General features: G+C 43.4%; 1 protein-coding gene across 1 annotated transcript; it reads left to right on the top strand.

Annotated features, from left to right (window-relative positions):
- The first annotated feature begins 602 nt into the window (after window positions 1-602).
- Window positions 603-23,477, top strand: ncoa6 (nuclear receptor coactivator 6). The gene is given in 19 exon segments (XM_036132792.1): window positions 603-719; window positions 8,250-8,573; window positions 10,626-10,781; window positions 10,876-10,998; window positions 12,923-13,045; window positions 13,143-13,964; window positions 14,084-14,209; window positions 14,690-15,977; window positions 16,076-16,194; window positions 16,315-16,814; window positions 16,906-17,136; window positions 17,251-18,624; window positions 18,626-19,840; window positions 19,842-20,229; window positions 21,911-21,961; window positions 22,072-22,102; window positions 22,457-22,498; window positions 22,710-22,843; window positions 22,942-23,477. Coding segments are annotated over 18 exon segments (7,053 nt in total). The 5' UTR covers window positions 603-719; window positions 8,250-8,290; the 3' UTR covers window positions 22,989-23,477.
- The last annotated feature ends 855 nt before the right edge of the window (window positions 23,478-24,332 follow it).

Below are 24,332 nucleotides of genomic sequence, written 5' to 3'. Positions count from 1 at the left end.
GCATGTATGTATGTGTGTGTGCGTATATATATATATATATATATATATATATATATATATATATATATATATATATATAGAGGGAAGAACTAGAAAGACTCGGGTCAGTAACCCCAACTCTGGAGAAGTTGGGGTTGGCATCAGACATCTCAGTACAAAAGAGCTCAGTCTTAGGAACAGCTCCCAAGATCCCAAGAAGAACCTTCAAGCTCCCAGGGGTGGGTGAGAGAGCAGTTTATATATATATATATATATATATATATATATATATATATATATATATATATATATATATATATATATATATATATATGAAGTTTAACTTCTGCTTTATATGAAACTTTTTTAACCTCGGATGTTTTCCTTTGCTAATGTTTATGAATAAACATCTTGAGGGACTACAACAGCAGGGAAGCACACGCTGTTCTAATTTAAAGAGAGACATTTGAATTCACCCCAATGTACACCGTCTGGCAAAAGAGGTCATGCAACAATAAAATTCTGAAAAACACATATATCCAGGGGCACAGTGGGGTTAAAATTAACGAGGTGTAGATTTTCTTTACGTGATTCTTTAGCTTCTTCCTGAATCGTGCTTTTATTTTGGTAAGCACCACCGGAAGCCGTTCTTTTAACCTGCTAATCAGAACCATGTTTTGTTAGCCTTCCTAGCAAGCAGATTTCGACTGGTTAAACGCATCTTATGTCGATTATGCGCGGTAAGCTACTTTTTTCTTACAAATTGCAATAGGTAGAAACATAAAATGTAAGAATTTGTCAGCTAAGACGAGGGTCTTACTGCATTTGTGATGAGTTACCTTCTGTGTTAGCTGGCTAACGCAGCTAACATTTGCTAGCTGGAATTAGCTTTAGTTTACGTAGTAGCTATGAACAAGGATGAACCGTTTTTGACGTTAATTTTTCATCATTTTCCATCTGTGCCAATTAAAAAGTAAAGAGGCCGGATGTAAACGTTGTCTGCTTTTGAATAAATATGCATAAAGACAAAGGAAACGGGATATGAGCTTGCTCGTTGGGAATTTCGTTAGCTTATGTTGTCGTTAAGGCCCGTACTACTGCTGCACCCATCATCAATTTATCAAGCTGATTTAAGTGATTAATTTAAGCCGTGTGATATGAACTGACGGTGATTGAAATCAAACACCACTTGACAGCGATCCAAACTTCCTTCAAAATTTGAGATCTATCTGCTTTGATGGACCGAACATCATCGGTCAAATCATTGTGACCTACAGGTGTGTTTATGTGCAGCTTCACGTTCAAAACGCAATTTCTTGTTTTTTGGTTTTGCTTTTGTTCCATCGTTAAAAACATACTTATCCGTTTTAAATGTGCAAAATTAGCCACAGACGACATTTTTCAGCCGTTGTCCCAGGCATGCTTGGGGCATAACGGTAAAAACACAAAAACAAAGAGCAGTTCCCTATTTACACCGTGTGTACAGAGCGATATATGTTTTTAAAACAATACATCTGACAGAGTTAACTAATTTCTAAAGTGAATTAGTCACATATTTGCAACTTTAGAATGTCAGCACAGTTTGTTAAAATGCGCGTTTATTTATGTGAAACGCTTCCAGTGTAGATGTTGGCCGGCATGTTGCTTGTCCGATAAATCGGGTCAATTTCTTACCTTTTATTTTATTTTTTTAATATATCATCCATTGGCCAAATCTAAAGTCCCTCATTTAAGGGACTTTAGCCAAATCTAAACATAGCCATAACCATGAACGGTAAGTCAGACATATTAGGTGAGATGCACCATGGTTTGACAATGCTACGGCTTAAATACTTAAAGTTTCTTCTGAACCATTCCATAGATTTTAAAAGGGCCTAGTCACATAGACTTTACCAATTCCTACATTAGTAGCTCACTCCAGTTGCAAACAAAGGCTTTCCGATTAAATTGTCGCACCCTGTTGGCTCATTGTATCTTATTTCTGTGTTTTGCACTTTGTGTTTGCTCTGTTTGCTTGTAAACAAACCACTTTTGCATGAATTTATTGTAACTACACCACGTGATTGGAAGTATGATATTGTGCATGGACGCAATTGGTAAACGAGGAGAAGCAAGGGAGCCGAGTGAGTGTACGTTCACCCCGAACACGATTTTCACTTAACTGCCACTCCAGTCTCCTCACTCACTCTTCTGCAGGCTTGCTCCTTACTTTGACTTACCTCTGTAAAAAATAACAGGTTGAGTCGTATAACTCAGGCCGGCCACTGTCGGCGTGTCTTCCATGTTGATTGAAAACTAATTTGTCTACGCTGCAGTCCTTCACCCCACATCACAGCCACATCCAGTTCCTGATTGGTTGTTGCGACATGACAAGATACAAAAGTTCAGATTTTTCTACTCCGACTGTCGCTTCGCAGGTGTCGTGTCGCTGTGGCTTCGCTGTAATCGCCAAATATCTCGCCTTGTTGCTTCGTTAGAAATGCCTCTGTTGCATCGCTTTGCGTCGCGTCGCTCCTGTGTTGCACCTGTGCATAGGGATAACATGTAAATCAGGCCGCCACAGTCGCATTCGGTGTGAACGCACCTTCAGTCAGCAACAGCCAGTGGAGGTAGGAAAAGCTCAAAATGAAGTGTGAAAAATTGCAAAATATAAGGTTTTATCTTGGTGGGCTTTGGCCACAGTAACGTTACTGCGAGGCATTGCAGGACGTTCTACTGGCTCTTATAGTAGCTGTCAGTTGTTGGCATCTTGCTTTCTGGTAGTTCTGCGGTACTGCCGGCAGATGGACAACAATGTTTATGTTTGCTGATCGCGCCTGGTGCAAAAAATCTTTGCAGGCTCAAAAACGACTAAGTAAACGCTATCAGGACAATATTTGTCCTGGTGGTGTTTATTGTTTTATTTAGAGGTTAATTTATGTTTTTTATAGTCAAAGTCCGTGATGAAGCCACTTTAGAATTAAATTTATAAGAGATGTCTGGAACATAGCTTAATTAAGGCTGCCCATTCCTCACTTGTTGCTCAGCCAGTTTGCCTGCACAGTATCAGAGAAAACAAAGCTGGTTTTCTGAGGTAATGCTAACTGCAAGAAAATAATTAGCAACAATTACAAAATTTTTGGTTGTCAGAGGTAACAACATGCAACAAAACCCTAATCAGAACAATATTTTGAGGTTTTAATCTATACAGGTAGACAACACAGTGTTTCCCGCAGGAATCTGCTTAGGCGAGGTGGTGAGTTGGGGGGGGGCAGACACGTTTTGCGCGGACCGACTCACGGAGCGGGGTATGTGTTTTTTCCCTGCCATTCACGCACGCGCGAAAGCAACAACAAAAAAAACGCGTGTTAACGTCACTTTTTTTAAATTTATTTATTTATTTTTATTATTTTTTTGGAATGTTGGCGAGGCGGTAGCGTGAGTTTGGCAAGGCGGCAGCCTCGCCAAGATAGCGCTGCAGGAAACCCTGCAACAACTAGTTAAAATGAACATCACACAAATGAAATGCTGTTTTCTCAGCTCTGATTAAAAAAAAGGCTGAAACTGAGAAGTGCACGTAAGTGTTAAGGCACACAAGAGTTCAAAAAGTGCACTCATCACAACATTAATGCGGACCACTGGTCGCGCTAACGTCAGTAATACGTTTAACATATTAAGTTCAGTTACCAGCAGGAAGTAATTTACTAAACTGTTGGAATCCTTCATGAAGGCCACGGTGTCGGCCCTTGAGATGTTTGTCCAAGTTTGTTGAGCTGCTCAACTTTGTTTCCATCACTTTAAAGCGCTGTTTGCACACTGTCTTGTCGAGATCTTTGGGTTTCCCTTCATCGCTCACCTCTTATGAAAAACATTTCCAAATAAGGCTTTTGCCTTTTTCAAGGCAAAAGCCTTAGATCGGCTGGTCTGGCCTTCCTGCAGCCGTGCTTGTAGCCCCAGATACATGGGCATGCCTGCACAACACCAAGCTGGGTCGCGGTGATGGCTGTCGGCCGCTTTGACTGTCGAGTTTGCGCGACCTTCACTGCTACTGGTGCTTTAGCATCGATACCATGGCAAGTTGGTATTGTATCCAGATTAGAGGCCTGCACGGGCCAAAAAATTTCAAGCCCGGCCCGGATCCCTCGCAATCAGGCCCGGCCTGGCCCTGCCCGACAAATTAAGCTATTAATGAGCCCGAACCCGAGCCCGACTAAAAGGGTCCGCTATTTAGACATGACTGTTTCCCGACACTTCAGTCGCATAATAGTTTCTCAGAGAGCCGACTCGAGCAATTAAACAAATAATACTTTTAACACACGATTAACCCTTGCAAAGACAAGTGTTTATATATTTAATTAGACCTCAATGTTGAAGTACCAGGATGTCATTGTTGCAAAAGCAGCATGTAACGGACAGCCAGGATATATGACATCGGTAAATCTATGCGCCACGGGAGTAGATAAATGAGCAGCACACATGAGCTCCTTGTCCATAGCCAACTTATAATGCACCATGTAAATAAATAAAGGAATTGAATCACTTTGAATTTAATATTTATTAAATTATCATTTTAATATTTAACAATCAAATAAATGTATTGCTCACCTAATAAATGCAACAAGTGCAAAGTAGGCTAGACCGCTTCCAACACAACCGTCTATAACCGCCTAACAAAATAACAGCAAACACTCACGTTCTTTGAGTTGCAGGTCCATCAAAAAACACAGCCAAACCTATTTACAGTCCATCGATTGTTCATTTCGCTGCGCTGTGCAGGAAAAGAATCGCGTCCACGGTGGATGGCTTTAGCGAGGTCCGCCTCACTTCCAGCGTCCGGCCTGCGGTGCTAAAGTTCATGAATACATAAAACCAACTTTATCAGTGTCAAGCCCGAGCCCTACTCGACTCCGTGCTATTCATTGAATTTAAGGCCCGTACCCGGCCCGAATTTGCATATTGTGTCGGGTCCCGAAGGGCTTGCAGGCCTCTAATCCAGATACGTTTGGGTACTGGTACTTTTCGGAGTATCGATGCTTTTGACAACCCTAGTGGGAAGTGTATTTGGCAGCGTTTCACAGTAGCAACAGACAGTTGAGGAAATAGCATAGGCTGTCAGTACAAGGCTGTTGGCCATCTTTGGATGTCCCCGTCTTTGTGGGCACGCTGTCTATTCAACAGTAACAACTTTGGCTGAAAAGTCTTCACTCGTCATCTTGAATTAAGCTGAGCAACGTCCTCATCTCTTTTGAATTGGCAACCTTCGCTAAACTCTCCGGGGGGGTTGTTGTTCCGACTTCAAACACTAGGTGCCATTATTGTTACTTATTGCTTTTTTAATTCACCAAATAATAGTAATACACAATACCTGATCATATCAAATGAAATCTACATTTTTTTCTTTCTCATATCTTATTACATCCTTTACAAAACTTGCTGTGACTCTCGGAAGCTCGGGCCTTATCAGCTGTGCCAGTCTGGTTTTTCTACTGTAGTGAGTCTCCATCCAGCAGGCAGGAATTTTCATGTTGCATGCCAAGAATATCCAGACACCTGGAATAGCAGCCTATAAATATTGCATTTCAAACGGTCCTTTGTAACATCAGTACAGCACACACCGATATCTGCTTCAACACTTTGCCGTCGCTAAAGAGAATAGACAGTCATGATATGGAAACTAAAGTAGCACCACCCATTGCTCAGATTCCAGAAACACAGCTTTAAAGGTTCGGGTACCAAGCTGCGAGTGCTGTGTCTGTCAAGAACCTGCCTGCCGGCTGGCTACCTGAACATATAACCCAACTAATCAACCAGCTAATGTCAGCTTGTTATGCTCATAAAAAAGTGGAAAAGCAAACACATAATATCCTGCTAAATCATTTCAAAACCATAAGCATTTGGTAGTGTTTATTCTGTATTTGTGTTTCGGTCTTTGTATCAAAATCCAAATAATGATCAAAAGCAGATATAGTTACTATAGCTGTAATGATCAATGTTTTAGCAACAGTTGCATAAGTGTTTTATTGTGTTTTAAAGTTGAGGGAACAGTTGTATATTTTGTTTTCGATGTTTGTCATACCTTTATAACCCTGAAATACTGGTATGTTTATTCAGTGTCATCATACCGTGAGAATCTCATGCCTACACATGCCTCCTTTCATGAGAAAGACATTCTTATTATAGTTGTGTGGACAATTAGTGGAGAACATCTAACAATACATGGTGTACCTCATGTCAGACTGCTACAGGCGGACCCCAGTGAATGCTGAGGGGCCCTATAATCAGATATAGCTAGAGTTGTGATCTGCAGCGGATCTCTGACCGGCATGTTTTGCCGTTATAGTTTACTAGGGAACCTGTTTCCTTCAGAGGTTGTGTATAAGCAGAGCAGATCTGTAAACACAACGCATGTGGGTCATCTGAAGCTCCACCAGCAAATCTCTCCAGGGACAGAAAGTGAGAGAAACCACTCCTTCCACAGGGCTTGAATGGGCATGTGATTTTTGCAATGCATTTTGGGATGCGGTCATCATTTTCACAGGCAACGGCTTTTGTTTACATTGCTGATTCGGATGCAATGCAAGAGATAGAGACGCAGAGTGACTGAAAAATAGAGCCTACTAAAGAAATTGGCAATGGCCTGTACAGAGACAAGCCTAGACCCTGTTCTGAAGGTTTGTTCTCTCAAATAAATCTTTTAGGGTCGGTGCGGTCGATCCATTTGAGTATGATAACTGGACAAAGGAGTTACGTGACCTGCTGCCGCCTACCGCCATTCTCAGAAGCCGAGCTTGCTTTCTATCTCATCAGTGGAGTCAGTTTTCATACTGGAAAAGAATTCAGAAGCTTTTTTAAGAGCTCATGAACAAAGCAACTTAGGGTGGGTCCAGGATCTCCGAATGTTTTGTCTTAAAGAAAAAAACTCGTCATTTCAGAGGTACATAAACAACACACCTTCACCTCACAGTGCTCTCCTCCACTCCAGTGTCGATAACATTTTTATACATGGCGGCAATTCACAACACACGTCATTTCAAGGCATGTTACAAAGTCAAATTCAATCAAATCATACAGATTGGTCAAAATGTTTCCTATTCAAGGAAACTCAGCAGATGGCGTCAAGTCTTGACAAGCAGCGTTCACTCCTCCTGAAAGAGCGTAGAGCCACATCTGACAGTTGTCTGCATTGTTGATGGCTTTGCAGCAATCCCTCATACTGAGCATGCATGAAGCGACAGTGGAGAGGAAAACCCCCTTTTAACAGGGAGGAAAACCTCCAGCAGAACCAGGCTCAGTACGAACGGTCATCTGCATCGACTGACTGGGGGTTAGAGAAGACAGAGCAGAGACACAAATAAAACACAGAAGCACACATTGATCCAGAAAATGGCGTTAACACACCAATATCGACATATGGCATTGAAAGTGAGGTTTGGTCATCTCGCGGCTGCTATCCATGGTCCATTCAGTCCTCTCTGTGTTAGTTCAGAGATTCAAGCTCCTTGGCTTGGAATCCACTTTGAAAAACTAATAAATCTCAACCCTTCGTTCTTTATCCCGAAGTGATTGTGTGAACGAGTGTGACAGTTAACGACACAGCATGTTTGTACCTTGTTTTTAACTTAAAAAAACAACAAAGGAACAGAAAACAAAGAGCATTGTGGATGGAGGCGATGTAAACAAACAGAAACCCATTTCCAGATGCCCAGGTAACCCACAATGCAGTGCGGTTGTTATGTCACCCTGTCAAGCCCCATATGCTGTTGACAGACACAGATAGCCCAATGACGGGGTACTGCTGGCCTGAGCTCCCCCTTTGAGCTGTGCAGTTCCGCGCAACGCAAAGCTCCACTGGCAACCCAATACCCCCCCCCTGACCGGGGCACAGGTTGACGGGCGACACCCGCACGGGGAGAGGTGGCGTTGCAGTAAAGGCAAGCGTCTTAATTCAGGGTTTGGAAAGAAATGGCACCAGAAAGCAACTAATATTTCACAACACATGAATACTCCATAGTTCCAGAGGCAAGATTGCAGCATACATTTATTACACCTATAGTTGTCTTTGGAAGACTTTAAAAAAAAGCACGATATATAGAACCTTTAAGGAAAGAATAATGTAATAAGTTTGACTTTGTCGTGCTTGAATCTTGTCTACAATCGATTGTCGTAGGGTTTTGACTGATATCTTTGCTAACGTTTTTGTCGTTTGTTTCTTCTCTCTGACAGCAGCACTGACTTTTTATTTTATTTTTTTAACATTTTCTAATCTGAGACGTTTTCACATGTGATTGCAGCATAAAAACGATTGAAACGCCACTCCTAGGACAGGGGGAGGATGGCTCACCAACAAAGCCCACCTGACACGTCCCAGAAGACGGAGCACCCGGAGTCTGATAGCGATTCAGACCGAGACTCTGGTGTTGGGGACGACGCAGTTGAAGAAGCTGATAGTTGCCATATATACGGTTCGACTGAAGTAGATGAGGCTAAGAAGGAAGATGGTGTGAAGGATGAAGACTCCACAGTGTTTGTTGCCTTTCAAGGGAACATGACTGACGAGGATTTCGCTCAAAAACTTGACTCGGTTCTCAACGGGATACCCAACGTGCTTAATATGGGTTAGTTTTTCTTCCCTTAGCACATATATTACTGAAGAATCAAATAGGGCTGGACGATAATTCGATAACGATATATATCAATCGATATACGTATATCGGTGATAGAAAAAAGGGTCAGTAAAAAGTTCAATAGAATAAAAGTTTTCCATCCTTATGCATTCCTTACCTGACTCCGCCAGATAGATTTGCTCCGCATATCCATCTGGAAACCTTCCGTTGAAGTAATTTTGGGAAGGGGCGAAAATACTGGTTAGCTGATTGGCCTATGTTGGTGATAGACGGGCCAAATGAACCAATCAGATTCGTCGTCGCTCGTAACAGAGCGACGACGAAAACACAACCACAAGCCAAGCTACTCTTGCTGCAGCAGGTAAAGGCTCGTTAGCTCAGCAAAGAAATACTCTGTAATTCCGATAAAACTTGCTCGATAGCCACGCTAACGCTAGTTTCATCGGCTGAAGCCGCCATGTTGTTTAGACTGAACTGACGCGCTTCCCGTTGCGTCACACCTCAACCCGCCTCAAAGCCAACGCTGATTGGACGTTCGTTTGGTGAACGGCTCCAAATTTTCTTCAACGGAGAGTATCCAGACTGATCTGCGAGTGAAACCTTGAAAGCTCGCGAGATCAGGATGGTCTCACGAGGCTAATGCATTCCAGCCATGTAGGTTAATATTACAGTCATTACATCCTGCCAACCAATCACAAAGACAGACCCAAGAAACGCTCCGCCCCCTTCAAAGGGTTCAGAGAGCACATGTTCTTTTTAAAAATTTGAAGTTTTGGTAAAAAGTTGGCTTAATAAAGGGTTGAGTTTGAATTTAGTGATTGTGAGTACTGTATCTAAAACTAGGTCGCAAAGCAACAGCATAAAATGCTCAGGGCTGCACTTAAAATATAAGTTTTGTGATTTCTATTTTATCAATGTGTTTTTTTTTTCTTTTCTTTTTTTTTCCGTCCAGCCCTAAAATCAAACATTTTCTTCTGTTTATTATAAAACCGTCATGTCTGGAGGGTTCATTGAATAAGGAGAAAGACAGTTTTGTTTTCCGCCAGTTCATTTTATGTTGTCCTCCAACTAGTCGACTTTCATTGTCTGAAATTTTATTTCAAAATACGAAGTGAATTGGATTCTATTTCAAAACAATTTGAGGCGGGGTGGCACATGATTTTTGAGCCTTGTGAACATTGTAAAGTCTAGGGCTGAACAATTAATCGCATTTTCAATATAATCGCGATTTAAAAAAAACGCAATTTCCAAATCGCAGAGGTCTGCAATTTTTGGCTATTTAACAATTAGTGAATCAGACGTGTCCTTTAGGTGTCAGCAATATGTTTAAAGTGGGTTTGCCTCCACATGGAAAGAAGAGAGCTGCAGCAGTGAGATATTCTAATTTTATTACTTGTTTTAGAGTTTATATAATCATACAAAGCATTAAGTAGTGGTCAATCAGTTTAATACATAGACTTGCTTGTTGGTTGCACTTTATGTTCAACAAGAGTTGATGCCCAAATCAACTAAAAGCTGTTCTCTTGAACAATATTCTGAATAATAGAAACATTAACGTTCTTGTTTTAAATAGCCCTTGTTTACAAACATCTTTATCTAGAGGCCATTTTTGTTGCTTGTGGTTAATGCAGAAAAAAGTAAAAATTGCAATTTTGGTTGAAATATATCGTAGGCAGAATACAATCATTTCTGCTCCGAGTTGAGATGCTGTGGGTCTTTTAGCAACTAATCCGCACGGCAAGGAAACACATTGATTTGTTGTTTGTATATGTTTAAAAAGACATGATAAATTAAACTGGGGGTAAAAAATCGCATTAATTCGCAATATTAAGATAAAAAAATCGCAATTAGATTATTTTCCAAAATCGTTCAGCCCTAGTAAAGTCACATAATCTGTTTTTGTAAACATTTATATTTTCTAGCCATTTTTTATCTTTCTTACTTTTGCCTTTCTCTATCAGATATATAAAACAATATTATATCTGTAAGAACTATATCCAGTTGCAGTAGTTTATGTATACACGTCAAACCCTTTTCTTCAAGGCTCTGAAAAGCTGCAGCCACGGCGTGTAGAGCCATGGAACAGTGTCCGCGTTACCTTCAACATTCCCCGAGATGCCGCCGAGCGTCTCCGGCTGCTGGCCCAGAACAACCAGCAGCAGCTCAGAGACCTGGGCATCCTCTCTGTGCAAATAGAAGGTATCAGAAGCACAACCCAGAAATGTGTCCCTTTGGACGCTTAATGGACGTACAAATCCATATTTACCTGCCGTCTGTCGTGTTTAATGTTCAGGCGAGGGAGCAATCAATGTGGCTGTTGGACCAAACCGAGGACAAGAAGTCAGAGTGAACGGACCAATCGGTGCTCCTGGTCAGATGAGAATGGATGGTGGCTTTCCAGGTCAGCCTGGTCCAGGTATTGGTTTGCTTAATTTGTCTCGAAATACAACTACAGATGATCCATTGAGTGAGAAACTAAATGTTACAGAAGACATGTGGGATGGTTCTGAATACGGTAACAAAGGTCAATTTTGAATCTTACGGTACAGTTTTATTGGATGTTCTTTAAAGATGCTTTTTATTATTTTTAACTCTTATTCTGTTTGTTTACTTGGTAAGTATTACATTGTGTTCCAAGTGCTTTAAGTCTTCATAAACTTGATCTTAGTTACATTTGGCAACAATACAACCAACAACCTCAATGTAATTTATTTGAGGTTTATGTGACATCAGAGTAGTGCATGATTGAAGTGGGACAGAAAAATAGGCATGACTTTCTAAACGTTTTAAAAACTAAAAATCTGAAAAGTGTGGCTTGCATTTACAGAACCGTTCAATAAATTGGATCATTATTGAAGAGTTGATTAATTTCAGTAACTTGATTCACTAAGTGAAACACACTATATAGATTAATTACACACATCCTGGAGTTTTCAAGCCTTCTTTTTCTGTTAATGAGGATGATTTTTCACTTTTATTAAAACACAACATTTAAGACTTGAATATTACATTAGACCAATAAAAATATTAAACATTTTTTAACTATATATTATTTTTTGTGGCACTAGTGGCTATTTTATTGAAAGTAGGCTGAGAGGGAGGGAAAGACATGTTGCGAAGGACCACCTGAACCCAAGCCAGCCGCGTCGAGGACCAAGGCCTCCTACATGGCCGCACGCCCCCTAATAAAACAATTTTTAACACAAAAATGTAGGCTTTATGAAAGGTATGTTCAATACCTGCTTAAGTTATTATTAAAGTACTTTAATTCTGAAAAGCAAGTCTCACAAGAACATATCATTCTTTTTAATATGACTGTTTACAGCTGCCTGTACGTTGATACTCCTAAATGAAATCCAGTGTAGCCGATTGCCTTCTGAATCCACTTAATTAGCTAACAGAGTCCAATTGTATGTAATTTAATCTTAGAAATACAGCTGTTTTATGAAGGACTCAGTTTTTTCGGTAAACAAAGAGCCACACGAAGACCAATGTAAACACAAGACAGGTGAAGGCTAAAGATGTGAGGGAGTTTAAATCACACTTGAAAAACATGATCCTTTGCTTTGTACATCTCATGTTGCATCTTTCAATCCATCTTTCGAGAGTGGAGAAAGAAGGGTAGAACGGCAAACTTACCATGACGTGCTTGGGAAGGAGGGCATTAACAGACGAGCCCCACTGTGATACGTGGTGCTTCATGCTGTGGGAGGCTTGTTTCCAGCAGGGACAGGGAAGCTTCTCAGAACGGATGGCAAGATGAATGGAGAGCAATGCTAGGGAAAAAAATTATAGAGGATAAAAAAAGACTTTGTATCAGGGTAGGCTGAATTGACTTCCTGCAGCACAGCTAACCCAAGCATTTTACCAAAGTTACAACAGGGTGAATTAGAGCAAACATTTTTGGGTGAGAGGCTTTCGATGTCAGGATTCAGACAAATACAATTTAAAAATCCATCACCACCCCTGAAAATTGCTCTTTGGGCTTCATCCAATTTTACTACATTTGGGCTGTTTTACAAAGTGGGATGGGGCGAAAAGGACAGCAGGTGTAACGGTTGTGAAAGGGAGTTCTAGGACGTATAGACCCAGGAAGGATAAATGCGTATGCATCCCACACTTTTCAGCTTTGTATTTGTAAAATAAATATAAAACTATGTATCCCTTTTCTTCAGCTTCCCAGTTATGCTTACGTTTATGTGAGCCTCACATAAAGCCCCAAGAAAATACACCGAAGAACATGGTTGCAACAAAACAAGATGTGAAAAAAATTCAAGAGGGGTTGAATAGTTTTGCCAGGTACTGCATTTACTGACATAATGACCATTTATGTCTTCAAGGAGGGGTAAGGATGCCCAACCCGTCAATGGGTCCACGTGGGCCAGGCATGCCGGTTCAGCCCATGTTACCAGGCAGCAGTGGACAGTTACACGCTCGTGCACAGAGACCACCTTTACAAACAGGTTTAGGTCTTTATTTTGGTTCATCTAATGCTTGATGATGGAAATTTCAATACATTACATGACAGTAGTGAAAACTCGCTATCCTCCATTGTCACAGATGTGATGGATCCAATGATGCCGGTCATGTCAGTTCAGCAGCAGCAGCAGCAGCAGCAGCAACAACTTCAGCACCAACAGGGTGCTCCACATGGTTCAGGCCCCATGTCTGCTCAGGCTGCACATCACATGCAGGCTCTGCAGGCGGGGAGGCCGCTCAACACCGCTGCCCTGCAACATCATCACCAACAGCAGCAGGCCCAGCAGCAAGCTCAGCTCGGACCGCGGCCTCCGTTCAACCCTCCGGGCCAAATGGGCGCGCCTCCTGGCTGGAATCAGCTGCCCTCTGGCGTACTGCAGCCACCAGCAGCCCAAGGAGGTCCTGCCTGGAGAAAACTTCCCCCTCAAAACCAGATGGTTCAACGGCCACCGTCCATAGCTACAGTTCAGACCCCCAATCACCCTCCGCCCCCGTATCCATTTGGCAGCCAGCAGGCTGGCCAGTTATTTAATGCAATGGGGCAAGGACAGTTACAGCAGCAGCAGGCGGGGGGAATGGGTCAGTTTGCTGCGCCGCAACCTAAAGGCCAACAGGCTGGTCCCGGTGGTGTCAGCGGACCGCCCAGACCCCCGCTACCCTTACCGTCAACGTCCGGACCACAGAGCAACATCACTGCCAAGTCTCCTGGATCATCTTCGTCTCCTTTTCAGCAAGGTTCTCCGGGGACACCTCCTATGATCGGTCCGAGGCCTACAACTCCTCAGGGCTTCCCCCAGGGTGTCGGCTCACCAGGCAGAGCAGCTCTCGGCCAACAGGGTAACATGCAGCAAGGATTCATGGGAATGCCCCAACATGGGCAGCCTGGAGCCCAAGTTCACCCGGGTAGCCATTTCTTTTTTCTGTTTTTTGCATGTTAAACCGTGTTGCAGTTTTGTCTTCATAAAACATTTGCTTTAAAGTAATGATATATAATCTGATTTCTTGAATAACATTGGTTGCAGGCATGGGAAAGCGTCCTATGGGCTTCCCAAACCTGAACTTTGTTCAGGGTCAGGTGAGTGCCGGCACTCCAGGAACCCCCGGAGCAACTCAGCAGCTGCAGAACAACCAAGGCATAACTCACACAGGTAAAATACGTTAAAGGAATAATCATTTAAAAAAAAAAGACAAATCACAGAAGCTTGGCAGTATGATTAGGGGAAAAGCATCATATTGTTCTAATGTGGACTATATTTTAACATGATTTTTCTAAGGATATGCAGTTTCTTCAATACTTTTGTGGTTGAGCAAGAAGAAAATTACCAACATTTAAAAAGAATATGCAGTCCAGACTAGATATTTACATACAACCATTTCATTTTCTTCTCATTTTCCATCATAAAATTAACTAAATATTCATGTTTTAGGTCAATTAAGGTTATCAAAATTATCTTTTTCCTAAATGCCAGAGTATGTAATAAGAACCTTTTTTCGCTTTAGCTGGAATTTGCATTGAATTTTAGTTTGCCTAATTTGAGACGGCAAAGCCAAATATGTTTTAAAAAGACATTAAAGTGTTGTCTTAAATCTTCTTCTTTTTTTTTTTTTTTTTTTTGGTTTTTAATCAGGAGCCCAGCCAGCAGCATCCACTCCAAACTCGATGCAGGGACCACCCCACATTCAGCCCAATATAATGGCTGGTCAAAGTAGTATGGCAGGCCCACCCCCCGGTTCCACGGCCGGTGCTGGTATGGGCCAGCAGCAGCCTGGCCTCCAGACCCAAATGATGGGCCTCCAGCATCAGGCCCAGCCTGTGTCCTCCTCCCCCAGCCAGATGGTTCAAGGCCAGGGTGGAGGTCAGACTGTCCTTTCAAGGACCATTGGTCAAGGGCAGAGAGGAGGGATGACCCCACCTAAGCAAATGATGCCACAGCAAGGCCAGGGGGTGATGCATGGGCAGGGTCAGATGGTTGGAGGCCAAGGGCATCAGGCCATGCTCCTGCAGCAGCAGCAGCAGCAACAAAACTCCATGATGGAGCAGATGGTTGCTAACCAGATGCAAGGAAACAAACAGGCGTTCGGGGGGAAGATTCCACCTGGGGTTATGCCTGGCCAGATGATGCGGGGCCCTTCGCCCAATGTTCCCGGCAACATGCCTCAGTTCCAGGGCCAGGTCGGCCCACAGCAGATGACTCCGCAGCAGCAGCAGCAAATGGCTCAACTTCAGCAGCAACAGCAGTTGCAGCAGCATCAGCTGCAACAACAGCTTCAGCAGCAGCAGCAGCAGCACCAACAGATGAACCAACAACAGCCCCAGCAGGTCCCGATAGCTGGCAATCCTAATCAGAGTATGGGAATGCATGGGCCACAGATGAGACTCCCTGCTGGTCATCATCTCATTCAACACCAGCAGCAACAGTTGCAACAACAGCTTCATCAACAAAAACAACAACAGGCTATGTTGCAGCAGCAGCAGCAACAACAACAGGCAGCCCAGCAACATCAGCATGTCATTGGAGATCCAAATAGTGGAACAGGGGACTTAGGTGTGCAGCAGATGGTCCCCGATATGCAAGCCCAGCAGCAGCAAGGCATGATGGGAGCCCCCCAGCATATGCAGTTGGGGAATGGTCACTTTCAAGGTCATGGCATGAACTTCAACCCACAGTTCCCTGGTCAGATGCCAGTTGGAGGACCGTGTGGACAGCAAGCCGGCTTTCCCGTGAGCAAAGACGTCACACTGACCAGCCCGCTGCTGGTCAATCTGCTGCAGAGCGATATCTCGGCAAGCCAGTTTGGACCAGGAGGAAAACAGGGCGCCGGTGGGGATAATCCAGCTAAACCCAAAAAGAAGAAGCCACCCCGAAAGAAGAAGCCCAAAGAGAGCGATGGACAGCAGCAAGTAGAGGGACTTGGGTAATGACTGGAATTTGTGTGTGGTTCTGTTACAGTTGTGTTGAATGTTTAAACTGGTCACTTTGTCTTCTGGCTCAATTTTGTGTTTCTCCTCATAGGGGTCTCGATGGGAGTGTTGGCATGGACGATCCTGAATTGCCAAATCTTACCGGAGAGCAAGGTTTGGGTTTGGAAAGCTCAGGCCAGAAACTCCCAGATTTCCCTAATAGACCTGCAGGTAAATGTTCAGCACAATTTTTAAATTATAAATGATGACAGCTACACGCTCTTTTAATTGAGGGGATTGTATTCTTTGTTATTAATATATAAATATGACCACCCTTTAATTTTTTAATAGGTTTTCCAGGTCAGACAGGAGAACAGAGAGTGCTGCAACAGGTGCCCATGCAATATATACAACAACAACAACAGCAGCAGCAACAGCAACAACAGCAGCAACAACAACAACAACAACAACAGCAGCAGCAACAACAACAGCAACATCATCAGATGCAACAAATGCAACAGCAGCATATACAGCAACAGCAAATGCAGCAGCAGAGACAACATCAAATGCAGCAGCAGCAAATGCAACAGCAACAACAACAGTTACAAATGCAACAACAACAGCAGCAGCAGATTATGCAAATGCAAAATCTTCAGAATGCTCAAGTGCAGCAAGGGATGCCGGGGTCACAAGCTCCAGGTCAAAGCCAACCACAGATGCATCCTCATCAGCTGCAGCAGCAACAACAACAACAACAACAACAACAACAACAACAGCAACAACAACAGCAGCAACAACAACAACAACAATCACAACAGCAGCAGTTGCAGCAGCCCAGCCTACAGCAGCAGGTACAAGTATTGTGTGCATTCATGACATTGTTTTTGTCAGCATCAGGAGCTTTGTCCCATTCCTAAAGTTTTTACCTATTTTACATTCCAGCAACAAATGATGATGATGCTAAAGATGCAACAGGAGCAATCCAAGAATCGCATGCCTATTCCCCCTGGAGGGCAACTCCCTCCTCGAAGTGTAGGCAATCCAACCGAGGTGCAGCGGCATCCTGTGTCGCAGCAGGGCAACATGCCTGTAATGATCAACCTTCAAGGCCATGGGGGTGTCCCACCATCCCCTGACAAAGCCAGGGGAATTCCCCTAATGGTGAACCCACAAGTAAGAGCTTAATATGAATGTGTATATCTGATTAAAAGAGGACTTGTGCATATATTTTATCTTTTGATTAAGGTTCAGATTTAATTTCTTTTTTATTTTCTTAACCTTTTCCAGCTTTCAGGTGCTGCGCGGAGAATGTCCCATCCAGATGTAGGGCAGGGACCCCAGGGCAGTGGGTCTGAGGAGGTCTCTACTGGTCCCCACACAAAGCAAGACAGGCCTAGTGGCCCTGAAATCGGAGGTCAATCTGGAAATGGGGCCCAGCAGATCATAACCACCCAGAGTTCCAACCCTCAAATGATGAAGCAGGGTCCTGGTCAAACACAGATGCCGCAGCATACCGGTGCCAGTCCTCAGCAGCAGTTAACCACTCAACCCCAACAAGGAGGCCACATGCCTGGCCTTCATTTCCCCAGTGTCCCTACGTCCTCACAGAGCTCAAGGCCCAAAACCCCAAACAGAGCGAGCCCCCGGCCGTACCACCACCCCCTGACTCCAACCAATCGACCACCCAGCACCGAGCCCTCAGAAATCAACCTTTCGCCCGAAAGACTAAATGCCTCCATTGCAGGGTTGTTTCCTCCCAAAATTAACATTCCTCTTCCTCCACGACAGCCAAACCTTAACAGGGGGTTTGACCAGCAGGGTCTGAACCCAACAACTCTGAAAGCCATTGGCCAGGCTCCCCCTAGCCTAACTCTACCAGGCAACAACAACAACGGCAATCTAGGAGGAAACAACTCCAACAATCAACAGTCCGCTGGGGCTGGCGTAGGGGTGTTAGGCGCTAAGCAAGACAAACAGGCCGGGGGTCAGAATAAGAGGGCGAGCCCCAGCAACAGTCGTAGGTCAAGTCCGGCCTCCAGCCGAAAGTCTGCCACTCCAAGTCCAGGAAGGCAAAAGGCGTCAAAAAACACCATGAACTGCCCTCCTCACCAGCAGCAGATGGTAAATCCTCAGGGACAAACCATGATGCTAAGCCCGTCCTCGGTACCTCAAAGTCCAGCATCTATGCCTTCACAAGTCGGTGGAGGCATAGAGATGCAGCAGAGCCAGACCCACCATGGTATTCATGGAAACCCTGTTGATGGATTTAGGGAAAGTCAAGGATTAATGCCACAAGAGCAGCGACAGATGCCACAACAGCAAGCCCAGACACAGCAATTCAGGGATTTATCATCGTCCAGAATGGCGAGTCCTCGTATGCCGGTGCATCAGGTACCCAAACCGGAGGTCGAAATGCAGACCAACGCAGTTGACAGACCCCCGACACACCCAGCAACCGGACAGACCCCAGAGAGCTCGTCTGCTCTTAGAGGAGCTCCGACATCCCTCAACCAGTTACTGGATAACTCAAATACTCCGAACGTGTCGCTTCGACCCACACAACCAGGGAACGACAACCACAAGTCTGCTTTGGATCCAGACAGGCCTCAATCCAGCAGTTCTCAGAATGGAGATAAGTCGACATCCGTCGTTACTGGTGGCTGCTGCTGCTGCGAATAACGCTCTGGCTGTGTCTAAATCTGCTCCTAATCCCACCAGTGGTTCTGCCTTGCCACTTACTTCAGTTCCAAGCTCGCACCCTGCCACCGCTGTAAACTCCAGTAGTACCCTTAGTCTTAAACAAAACCCATTACCCAGCCTTTTAAACCCAAACGTAAATCCAGCAGCCACTCATTCCAGCTCAGTGTGCATTAACACCAGTGCCGGTCCGGGTCTTGGCACCAGTACACCTACTTCTGGTCAGAACACTTCTGCCTCGACGGTTAGTGCCGGTTCTGCAGTAAACCCCGCCAACTCGGCTGTTAAACAAAGCCCCAGTCCGAAACCTGTGACGAGTGTTCAGTCAGTCATACAGATCCCCACGTCGTCGAGCAACATTTCCCCCAACCAGATAACGGTGTTTGTGACATCAACACCCATCACATCTGCCCCCACCTCACAGGTGCCTACATCTATGGTATCCACCATGGTTGCCGTCCCCAATAAGAATATAAGGCCTCAGGACATCCGGCATCAGAGCTCTGGCCCTCGACCTGCACAGTTTATCACCACTACTCCTGTATTTATTAACCCGATTTTTCAGGTCCCGGCGTCCTCCATGGCCCCCAATTCCACAGTTGTATCACAGTCGGTAACCATGGTGGGGTCCCTGCAAGTCTCGGCTGGAAACATCCATCTCTCTCATGCCCCAAGTTCCTCACAGACCACAGGGGCTATCATGACAAGCTCTCAGTCCAACAGGAGTGCTCTCGGACAGGTCCACATAGCCACTAGTATGTCCTCATCCGGGCCAGTTAGTACTCTCTTAGCTCCTCAGCAATTTAACCAAGGAGGTATGAAAACAGAAACTCCCAGTGAGGCGAGTTCCTCTCAGAAATCTGCTCTCTCGGCCCATCAGCCTTCTCCCCACCCGGGTCCTTCTGTATCAACTTCCTTTCAGCTGCCTCTGGCTTCTCCGCCTCCTTGCTCCAGTCCCATGGCTGTTAACCCCGTTCGTAAGAGTCCCGTGCCTCCGTCGCCTACTTCCCAAATGAAAACAATGCCAACATCAGCCACCGTATCCAGCTCTGTCAAAGGCGACTCCCAGCCAAGTACTGTAGAAAGGCCTCTCCAGGGGCATGCAGGGGGTGTCCCACAGCCGGTCTTCTTTCCTCCTGCTAATCAGACTGACGGACAGGCTCCTCATACTACAGCTTATTGGTTCGACTAGCAATCCATCTGTAGTTTCTTCTCAAATCCCTTGCCAAGCTGCGGTTCCCACCCAGAGTGTTGGTCAGGCTTCTCCGCCAGCTTCAGTCCCAAATCAACCACCGCCTGTAAATTCTCAAGCTCCTGTTGTGACTGTAGTTGGCGCTGGGGTTTCTTCCAGCACTTTGCTCTCTACAGTCACTCCCATACAATCTCCTGTAACATCTGTTCTTCCAATTGTTGCTGCAAGCGGACCCGGTGAGGCTTCCCACGCCGCCGCCTCCTCCTCTCCGCCTGGTATTGGCAGCGGAGTCCCAGCTAGCCAGTCCAATTCCCCCGCTGCGGAGCCTTCCTTACTGCCAGCAACGGCACCTGCTGAATCCACCCAGACCAACCCAGGTACGTGCTTAGCAAGGGGAAAGCGCACATGCAGACACATTTATTGATAAGATAAGATAAGATAGGCTTTATTGATCTCACATTGGAGAAATTCACATGTTACATCGGCTCAGTAATTAGATTAGATTCAACTTTATTGTCATTACACAGGTACAGGTTCAAGGCAACGAAATGCAGTTTAGGTCTAACCAGAAGTGCAAGTGCAGGATAAATAATGGTTCCATAAGGACATGGGTTTTTACTGAATAAATATAGAGATGGAATTAATATAATATTAATATTTTTGGACTGTGGGAGGAAGCCGGAGTACCCAGAGAGAACCCACGCATGCACAGGGAGAACATGCAAACTCCATGCAGAAAGACCCAGGGTTGGATTTGAACCCTGAACCTTCTTGCTGCAAAGCAACAGTGTTACCCACTGCGCCACTGTCACAGCCCCACAATCAATAATCAGAAGAAGGTGCCAAAGTAGGACAGGGTGCATCGGTTATATACAGTGTGTCCTCGTTTATACAGTGGATAAAAAAAAAACAGAAGTAGATAAGAAGAATAAAAATACAAAATAGAAATGAGGCAGAGGATGTCTTATGTACATTCACAGTTGGCACCCCTGTTCTAGATGTATTAAAAGACGAAACAAAATAAAACATGTTGCAGCAACGTTATCTCCCAATATACACAGTTTCTAATGAATCCTAAGGTAATTTAAGTACATTTATTCAGTGGGGAAAACATCTTTAAGATTTTTATTTATTTATTTTTACAAAATCTCCGTAGCACAATTGTTACTGCCCCTGCCATCTTTGTACAACCTATCTTTGCTCCCGGGACAGTACTTGGTCTGCTCAGTTAATATTTGCCAAGTTTTGAAGCGATCACAGAGAAGAAGATCTTTGACTGTTCTTCTTTGTGGGATCTCTAAACTCTACATAGTTTGTTTTTTTTCTTAAGCGTGCCTCTTTTCTGCATCATATCGCTGAAAGGACCAAATGACAACTAGCTTTAGGTTTACTCGTAAAGTCTGCCAGATATTTATTTTAAATGTCCCTGGTATTGTAAAAAGGTCATAACTGTAAAAAGTCTTCATTTGGAAAAGGAACCGGCCCAAGGCCTCACAGGACCTCCACGATAATTTTCCACATCTTCATGCTTTATTTTACAAAGTCTTGGCCTCATCTGCCCGAACAACCTAGAAGAGTTCGGCAAACTTCACACATTTCGATTTGAGATCGTAAGACTAAAAGATTTATCGGCATCAAGGATTATTAATTAGGATGTAAATATGAAGTTTCTAAAAAAAATCGGATCAATTTATGATATAGATTTTGAAAACAGATTCAACTTACAATTATGCTACAGGTGATTTTGTAATAATTTTTTAACATTTCATTTCTTTTCCTCCAATATATTGAATTTAATGGCAGGATTTATTTACAAATGTTTTAATGCTTTTGTTATAAATTCAGAATGCTACACAGATTTTTAGGGTTGCCAAATACTTCGTCCGCAACTATATGTACACGATGTGTGAAAAATATTTTTGGAAGTGCTGGTTTTAGTATTGAAAATCTAGTCGTCCAAACGGCACTTTCACACATGAGGCTGCTTCTTGCGACTTTTAAAATGATGTCGATGTCTTCCACTACTGCTAGTTTCACTCTTTTCTCCTCGTATTCCAGCACCCCTTCAAGCAGAAGCTTCACAGGAACCTGCCTCGACTGAGAAGACTGGTAACTGTTCTTTAATTTTATCTTTCAGAGGGGGAAAAAAAAGAGGCATTAAAATTTTTGAAACTTGTATGATTAGATCCCTGGTAACTATTTGCTCTTGTTTCTATTAGGTGAGGACATCTCAACAGGTTCTGAGCAAGGGTAAGGTTCCTCCATTATTGCTGCTGCCCTCTCTGCTTGTTTTAGGTCCTGGGGATTCTAGGATCTCCCTTTGGCAATAATCCTACGAAAAGCAAAAGCAATCTTCAGGATTCCTATCTCCATTGAAACATTTTGGAGTTTTTTTTTTTTTTGGTTTCTCATTGGGGTACGTGATGAGCAAAGGCCTTGTATGATTTACGAGCTGATCGTATATCTAAAGCACGTTGAATCAAAGGCTGATCGTTACAACATGGCCGTATCTCCACATCGGGATTGTCATGATATGGTGAGGTGGTAAAACTGTTTGTTCAGCACAGTTGATAGTTTACCGCTGTTTTTCCACTTCTATCACAGATGGGCAAAGAAAAGAAAGACGCCCATCAACATAGTCCCAAGGTATGTATTTTGACATGGTCGTGCTGCAAAGACACGAGCAGTGATCATGTCGACGTAGACGTGGATGCTGTTGGGATGGAGATGGACAGTATCTGTGGTAGAGGAGGAAAAACAGCAGAGTCCTCTTTTGGTTTTCCAATGTTGAGTAACGCAGCCATAGTTGCTGGTTAGTAACAGATTTTCTTTCCTTGTTTGTCTTCGTGGTTTCCAGAGCTGCTGTGGAGAAGCCCAAGGGGCCAAGCAGACGGAGCTCCAGGGCTGAGAAGGAGGTGGAGGAGGAGCCAGCAGTAGACAGTGGCATCAGGAAGAGATCAGCCAGGCCTGGAACAAGTGCTGCAGTTAAAGGTACAATAATCACTGAAGCGGCATTCAAAGTCATTATCAATAACTTAGCACAAACGCTACATCGACGTTTTCTCTAACCGACATGTTTGCTTTTGCAGAAACGGCAGCGAGCCCGACCCAGGCCAAACGAAGGAAGTCTAAATAGGCCCAACAGCGGTTGTTTACCTGTGAACTGTACTGTAAATGTTTCTGTTTTTCTGCTGTGAATCAGTTTAGTTCCCCCGGCTCAGTGTAAAACTTCCATTAGACGAAGATACTATGTACAGATCGTTTTATGAAAAGAAATGAAGCTATTGTTTTTGTTGAAGCTTATATGTGTGATTGTAGCTAGAATGTGTGCATACAGTTTGTGTGAATGTGCTTTTTTTTTTTTTCTTCTTCGATAAAATGCTGGATTAATCATGAAGCTTGACAATGAAACTCACCATTTACTGTATGATTAAGTTGTAAAATTGAATTAAATTTTCTACTGCTTTCGTTCCGTGAAATTACATGCTGGTTAATTTTATTAACCGAAAGTGATTGTTTTATTTTTTTTATGTTACTAGAACTGCTTGTGCGTACAACGAACTGTATTCCGTCCAACCAAGGGTAATAAATTCAAGAGGGGAACCAAACGGTCCCTCTCCCCAGTGACATTCTCCAGCTCATTCTGGGGGAGTCCAAAAAGTTCCTAGGCCAGAAACAAAAGTCAGTTTAGTGAGTTCCCAGGTCTGCCAGGAATCTTAAATAGACCTGTAAATGGAAAGGTATACCTTTCCGCTGCAAGCCCCTCATCACAGCAAAGCCATCAAAGCGTCCTTATCCTCATGTGTTATACTCCATCCAGCTGTCTCTTCAGAACGAGAAGAAAGCAGTTGAACTCCTACTGTAATATAGATGCGTTGCTCCTGATTATATTGTCTGTATATGTAAATGTTTAGGTCAGTGGCTCCCAAACCTTTCAGCTGCCCACCTGTAGATTAACAGTGGCAGACACTTGCACCCCTGATAAAAGCTAGTTGAACATTGACAGAATATATGGAACATTAAATAACCAGCAACACCTATGGACCAAAATCCTGTTTTATGATTATTGTTAGATCCCATTGTGTTTAAAGTAAACCAATTAACTTTGGTACGTTTTGTTATTACAAAGTAGTAATATACTTTGCGGATCATCACTGTGGGTTTGAAAATTAGATTTTTTTTTTTTGAATATCTTAAATAAAATTCTGAATCACAAAATAACTATTGACAAATGGAGAATCTGAATAAAAATCTTATGGTAATCACTTTATTATGAAAAAATGTATCGGAATATTTTTAAGTAAAACCCAATTAAATCTTCATAAACTAAACATGAGGTAATTTTTAGCTTATTTTAAATTATTTTTTGTCGTGTAAGGCCATTAAGGCATTTAATTAAATGTTTTATTCGATCTGTTTTAACATGTTTTCTCTCGGATTAATAAATATTATGACCTCCACTTATTTCCATATTTGACAC

The sequence above is a fragment of the Fundulus heteroclitus genome, unplaced genomic scaffold (genome assembly GCF_011125445.2).
Source record: "Fundulus heteroclitus isolate FHET01 unplaced genomic scaffold, MU-UCD_Fhet_4.1 scaffold_54, whole genome shotgun sequence".
Lineage (NCBI taxonomy): Eukaryota > Metazoa > Chordata > Actinopteri > Cyprinodontiformes > Fundulidae > Fundulus > Fundulus heteroclitus.
This window is presented reverse-complemented; position numbering and strand designations above follow the sequence as displayed.